This window comes from Aspergillus terreus, genomic scaffold, assembly GCF_000149615.1.
Source record: "Aspergillus terreus NIH2624 scaffold_13 genomic scaffold, whole genome shotgun sequence".
Classification (NCBI taxonomy): Eukaryota; Fungi; Ascomycota; class Eurotiomycetes; order Eurotiales; family Aspergillaceae; genus Aspergillus; species Aspergillus terreus.
The window spans coordinates 245657-252697 of NT_165936.1; the positions used below are offsets into that span (position 1 = coordinate 245657).

General features: G+C 33.2%; 2 protein-coding genes across 2 annotated transcripts in view; both read right to left on the reverse strand.

The window, feature by feature from the left end:
• Window positions 1–1075: 1075 nt before the first annotated feature.
• Window positions 1076–3969, reverse strand: ATEG_08584 (uncharacterized protein; the record flags this gene model as incomplete). The annotated part of the gene is made up of 4 exons (XM_001217169.1): window positions 1076–1413; window positions 1594–2365; window positions 2592–3335; window positions 3391–3969. 4 exons carry the CDS (start codon window positions 3967–3969, stop codon window positions 1076–1078), a joined length of 2433 nt encoding a protein of 810 aa, XP_001217170.1.
• A 1704-nt stretch (window positions 3970–5673) lies between these two features.
• Window positions 5674–7041, reverse strand: part of ATEG_08585 (uncharacterized protein) — a gene marked incomplete at both ends in the record, with an annotated part of 4666 nt that continues 3298 nt past the window's right edge. The window contains 11 exons of the mRNA XM_001217170.1: window positions 5674–5693; window positions 5969–5977; window positions 6120–6123; window positions 6183–6189; window positions 6306–6308; window positions 6340–6347; window positions 6388–6393; window positions 6522–6530; window positions 6729–6731; window positions 6768–6774; window positions 6898–6932. Coding sequence (XP_001217171.1) covers window positions 5674–5693; window positions 5969–5977; window positions 6120–6123; window positions 6183–6189; window positions 6306–6308; window positions 6340–6347; window positions 6388–6393; window positions 6522–6530; window positions 6729–6731; window positions 6768–6774; window positions 6898–6932 — 111 coding nt within the window. The remainder of the gene's footprint in view (window positions 5694–5968; window positions 5978–6119; window positions 6124–6182; window positions 6190–6305; window positions 6309–6339; window positions 6348–6387; window positions 6394–6521; window positions 6531–6728; window positions 6732–6767; window positions 6775–6897; window positions 6933–7041) is intronic.

Sequence of the window (7041 nt, forward strand, 5' to 3'; positions counted from 1 at the left end):
TAAAATTAATAAGAAAACCGGACTAGTAAATTATTGACTTAAGCTACTAGCGACTATGCGAAAAATATACCCTATATTTTATATATCGCTATTAAAATTAGCACTAAAAAATACTAAACTTGCTAAAAACATTAAAATTAAAGAAGAAACTAAATAAGAGTATAAGATTAAAAAGATTCTAGAATACAAGAGGGTTAACGGAAAACTATACTATTTAATTAAATAGATTAGATACGATATCTTAGAAAATATATAGAAACTTATTAAGTATTTAACAGACTGCCGCCGACTAGTTTAGTAGTTCTACTAAGAACTAAAGGATTAAAGATCTTCTAAAAGAAAAAAGAAAGATAACTAATCTTCTTAGCTATCTAAGTAAATCTAGAAGAATTATCGGATAAAGTAGCTAGCTAGACAAGCTCTACAAAGGGCTAAGCCTTATTATTACTCTTATCTAAGATACAAAGTAATTTAGCATTATACTCCGATATTTTAAAACCTTTCTGCTTTAAGAAAGCTATCTACTTTTATAATCTTTATTAATATAATATTACTTCTTAATATTATTTTTATTTTACTATTACTTTCTTATATAATTTAGCTAAGTAATTTTAAAGCTAATTTAACTCGGATTCTAATAAATCTAACTCGGCGTTATTCTTTTTAATTTTAGATAATAACTTATTTTTAGTACGCTAAAGAAGAGACTACTTAGCTTTAGTTAGAGTGGGTTAACCTCACCGTTGTACCTCACCATAACCTGACCATAACCGGCCAGGTTAGGTTAAGGTATAAAGAACCCAATAACCGGACCGGTACAATCAGGTTAAAGGTAAAGGTTCTACCTCACCGGATTAACCGGCCGGTGAGGTAGGGGAGGTTAATCCGGTGAGGGTACTAACCGCAGGTTAAACGGTAATTAATACATCTTGATTACCTTCATGGTTTACTGTATTTTTTTATTTCGGTATTAATACTCTTGTGATCCCGTGATGTAATTTACTACTTAGAATAAACTGATCGAAATATTCTGCTTCGAGGACACGTTAAAAAAAAAATATCTATTATCTACTCTCTATTCTTTATACTGTCCCGGGCGTCGTTCATGATGTCGAAGGGATCGTGTCTCTTTAACAGTCCGGGTAGTATGCGGAGGTTCTGGCAACAATCCATCCTCCGGATCCTCATCCATATCATCCATATCCTCATTGTCACTAATATACAAAGGCGCTTCGGTTGTATCATCGTCTTCTTCCTTGTGTACAAAGACAATGGAGTCGGGGTCAACCTCATCAAGAATCTGCTGATATTCCTCACTTGATGGTAAAGCGATCGGTACACATCTGCAGCATAATCGCCTCAATAGTATCGGGATATAACCGACTCCGGCGATAGTGACAGATATCTCGGGAGCTGTTGAAGAGGCGTTCAACACTGACACCGTTGGTTGCGACCGTAAGGAAGTCTCTTGCCATAGAGTAGAGGATCGGGAACTGGTTGCGACGAGATTTCCAGTAGGCAATAATATCAGTTTGACCAGTAGTGCCTTATCGACAGTAAGCAGAGTGTAGGCCTATTCAAAGTACGACTTACCTTCTATATCAAGATAGGCCTTAAGCTCCTCAAAGGTCTCTGATGAAGTGGCAAGTCTTCGTCGTTTCGAGAGATGGTAAAATGCCTTGTTCAGTCCAGATAATGGGTCTGAAACAGTCGATGGCGTGTTGACACTTGGATTCTGACTGCGGTAGAAGTGGAACACCTTCTCAAAAACAGTGCGATATTTTTGATACCAATCAGTGTCATCGTCCAGCCACGTAGCTGTTTTGAACTTCTCAAGCTTGGAGGTAGGATCAAGAATCGTTGCAATAGCATAGATATAACCCTCTGCTTGGTATGTTCGCCGATAGTATTTCCGGAGTTTCTTGTGGGCTTCTTCTAAGCCTTCAAGAATCTGTTGTTTCCACGAGGCTCGTTTGTTCCGAAGACGATTGATGGCAAGATCCAGATGGTCGAACAGATCGTTGTAGATATCATATACCCTATGGACGGTAGGGCCGGTGTTCTCCGAGAGGCAGGACGTGAAGATGTAAAACGGATATAGAAGCTCCAGAAGATATTCCAACTGTTTCCATTCTACCGGTGTAGGCCGCAGGTAGTCAAGCTTCTGACTATCCCAGTGCTGGATAAAGCTCTCGATTGGTTGGCGGAGCTTCAGTGCGCGTCGAATCATCAGGTAGGAAGAGTTCCAGCGGGTTTTGCAGTCGAGAAGAAGATAGTATACAGATCCAGATTCCAGACGCTGAGTAAGTTGAAATCTTTCACGACGTTGAGGGCTAGCGTTCACGAATTTAGTGATTTTTCGAATCTAGGGACATAATAGATATTAGTAAATGCTGGACACTTGTTTGAGCTATCTAGGAGGAGGTTGAGGAAGGCTTCCTCAGCATCCCCCTAGATAGCTAGATCTAAGCAACCTTCTCGGTTATGACCGAAAGGAAGCTGAGGAAGCCTTCCTCAGCATCCTCCTAGGTAGCTAGATCTGAGCAACCTTCTCGGTTATGACCGAAATCTCGGCCAGCTGGCGTACATACCTTTTCAATGGCTCGTGAAATACTACCAGACGCTTTGAGCGTTTCATCGCTGTTCTCCCATATGTAGGAGACAGTGTCATTCTCCGCTGCGATCCGCAATTTATTCATAAAGGAGGTAACACAGAGTTGGATAACATGAGCAAGACATGGGATGTGATGCTGATTCCGAAGGATTTTGGAAAGCTCCGGGTCGGCGATAGTATCCTGAATCTGGATATTCGTATCAAGTTCATCGCGAAGTTGCTCTGTAAGGGAGGAGAACATAGTACTGTTGTTGCTCGCGTTGTCGGTTGTCACCCCTAGTAGACGATGGCATAGATTATGCTTATGAAGAACCGACAGAACAATGGCAGCAAGGGTTTCACCTGTATGCGAACCGGATACCGGTCGGAAGCCCAGAATAATCTCATGATAATCAAGATCGTCCGTCAAGAAATAGCCAGTAAGTGCAAGAAATGCTTTCTGATCCGGGCTTGTCCAACAGTCAAGTGCAATTGACATTCTGCCGGTCGCCGGGAACCGTGAGAGTAGCTGTGTGTGGATTTCATCCGATAACTCGATTAATCGTTCCTGGATTTGCTTTCGATTCGGAATGTGCGGTCTGCGAGATGATCCGGCAGCGGCGAGATTGATCATTCGTTTAAATTGGACATGCTCGACAGTTCGAAAAGGTAGACGGCAGGCAACGATAAATCGCAGGACTTGGTCAAGGAATTCTTGTTCGGTGTAGATGGTTGTCGGGCCCTAAGAAATCGAAGCTCTTAGTATAAGATAAATAGAAGAAGGACAGACACCCTACCGGTTTTTCACTTAGCATCTGAGCTACTGTTCGTTTGGAAGGCACCGAAGACGACTTCTTAGGGCAGCCTTTTCGGACATGATAGGCCATTGAACTAGTCCCAGTGTGCTCTGTTGACGGATGTTGGAGCAGATGAGAACATGAGACACAAAAGACATAGGGGGTCCCATCCGGGAATTGGGCGCCTTCGTGGAATTTGTCCCATACAGATGAGTGTCTTTTAGGATTGAATCGAACTAATGGCTTTTTGGCTTCTCTCCGTTTCTCGGCCCAGGTAGTAGTATTCCACCATTCTTCAAAGATATGAATCTTTTCTTGCTCGGTCGGATACTGAATAATTTTGCGGCCTTTGGAGAGACGCAGAGAATCAAGCTCAGGGGGTGGAGAGAAAATAGAACAGGTATTAACCTCTGTCTGATTATCGCCATCAGTAAAGACTTGGGAGATAGAGGAGGATGGTGCAATAGTATCTTGTGAACATAGATCGAGGGGGTAGGATTGGTGTGCCATAATGAATAGCAAGGCTTCATTAATGGCATGGACACTGGAAGATAGAAAAGAGAAATTTTTAGAAGACATGATGTTGGTGGGTTGACAAAGAGAACGCGTCGTGTTACTACCAAAATATGATAGATCTAATAAAGGTTAGTGGTGGTTGGGATAGAACCCGTGATAATCTGGCTACCATCAGTGTCTATTACTATAAGAACACTAGAAATAAGGAATATTTTATAAGAAATATAGCATTTCTGTTGATAATAAAGATGTAGATAAGGATACTATTGCTCTAAATGATTAATATAATGGCTACAATAGAGATAATCTCCAAAATCTACTATTAATGCTGGTAATGGGAAACAAGGTATGTATTAATATATATTTCCATGCCGTATCTCTGGGTAACACCAACTTTTATAGAAAAATGAGAATTCTGCCAGCCACACTAGAGTCTAGGTATTTTTATAAAGATAATTTGAATAAGAGATATAGTTATTTATTTTTAATATTTTTTTAAAAATTAAATAACGCTTCTATTATAGATTTTTAGAAGGTTGGTTAGAAACGGTGAGGTTAATGCGGTTAACCTGACCGGAACCTTAACCGGACTAGGCCTAATTAGGCAAGGCATATTGCTTTTAGCGCCAAGAACGGTTAATCAGGTTAACCTAACCTCTTTTTTTTATACCGCGGTCAGGTAAAAATAAGGTACTTAACCTCACCGTTAACCTGCGGTCAGGTTATGCTGGAGGTCCTTAACCTCCCCTCACCTGGCCATTGCCCACTCTAATATCGACGAAAATCTTAAAAAAAAATTATTTAACTATTAAAATTATCGGCAGGATACGGAGTTCTATTTATATCTAAAAAAAAAAGAAGAATTATAACTATATATAGATTATTAACTACTTAATAATATTACTATTAAGAATTATTACTTACTACCTTTAATCAGTAAAATCTAAGATTAAATTTAAGAAATTAAATAGTTTACTAAACTTAATATTACTAATATATATAATAGACTCTAAATTATAAAAGAAGAAGAATAGAAAACTGTGTTTAAAATAAAATATAGCTATTATAAGTATACAGTTATATTGTTTAGCTTTACTAACGCGCTAGTATTATTCTAATAGTTTATTAATAAAATATTAGGCGAATATCTTAATGATTTTATTATTACTTATTTAGATAACATTCTAATCTTCTTAAAAACTATAAAAAAATATATTAGATATATTAGATTAGTACTTCGAAAGCTTTAGATCGCTAAAATACAGCTTAAGCTAAAAAAATATAAATTCTATATTTAAGAAACTAAGTTCTTCGAATATTAGATATTATAAAAAAAAGTGCAGACCGAAAAGATAAAGATTTAAGCTATTAAAAATTAGCTATAGCTAAAAAACCTTAAGAAGCTATAGTAGTTTACTAAACTTATAAACTACTACTAATAATTCGTAGATAAATACACCGATATTATAATACTACTATTTAGACTATTTAAGAAAAGCAAAGATTTTCTTTAAAGTAAGAAATAATAGGAAATATTTAAGAAAATTAAAAATTAATTTACTATATTACTAATCTTAGTACAGTATAATTTATAAAAAGTTATAACTATTAAAACCGATGTATTAGACTATATAATTAGTATATAAATAATACAACTAAGAAAGAACGGAAAATCTTAACTAATTATATTTTATTTAAGGAAGTTTATACTAGCTAAATTAAACTACGATATCTATAATAAAGAACTACTAGCTATAATAGTAGTATTTAAAGTCTAGAGAGTCTATCTAGAAAAAGCTTAGTAAATAATTATTGTTAAAACAGACTATAAGAACCTGACTTATTTTATAATAACTAAAGAGTTAATAAGAAAATAAGCTAGATAGTTAGAAATACTCTTATAGTACAACTTTAAGATTATTCACTATAAAGAATTAGAAAATAGCTAAATAGATATATTAAGCAGATAACTAAATTACAAGTTTAAGAATAAGATTATTAAACTAGCTATTCTAAAAAAAATAGATAATAAATCTATTATATATAACAAATAATAACTTACAGCAACTATCTATATTTAAAATAATATAATTGCTAAAATTATTAAAGAAATAAAATCGGATTAGTAGATTTAAGAAATACTTAAATATTTAAACAGCGGAAAACTTATATTTAATAAAAATAGTATAGTTTATTTTTATAGATTAATCTACGTACCTAAAGTATTATAAAATAAAATTATTTAGATATATTATAATATTCTATTTTAAAAATACTTTAGTACTAAAAAAATTATAGAATAAATCTTAAGAAACTACTATTTTCTAAATATATAATAATAAATTAAGAAATATATTAAGCAATACAATATCTATATTTAGAATAAATTTTTAAGGTACTAACTATATAAATTTATATAGTTACTAAACATACTAATAAGACTATAATAATAGATTACTATTAATTTTATCGGATCTTTACTATTATCTAAGAGATATAATTTAATTACAGTTATTATAGATAGATTAACTAAATATATCTATTTTAAACTATTATATACTATTATAGACGCACCAATACTAGCATAAATATTCTTTAAAATAATTATTACTAACTACAGAATACTAATATATATTATATTAGATAAAGATAAGCTGTTTATCTCAAAGTTTTAGACTATATTAATAAATCTTATAGAAATTAATTAATATTTTATCACGGTATATTACCTGTAAATAAATAAATAAACAGAACAAATAAACTAGATATTAAAATAGTATCTACATTACTACGTTAGCTACTAATAGAATAATTAAACTAACTTTCTACTATTAGTATAATTTATATACAACAATACTTACTATACAACTATTAAAGAATTACTATTCTTTATAAACTACGGGTTTAATTCTATAGCTTTTAGTAAACTATAAGTAATTAAACCTATTACAGAATAAATATATAACTTAATCGAAATACTTATATATTTACATATCTAACTTTTCTAAAATATTAACTTTATAAATCTATAAAGTAAGATTTACTACAATAAATAATATAAAAAAAAATTAGATTTTAAAAAAAGAGAGAAAGTATATCTACTCCGCAGAAATATTAAAACTAAATAACTAAACT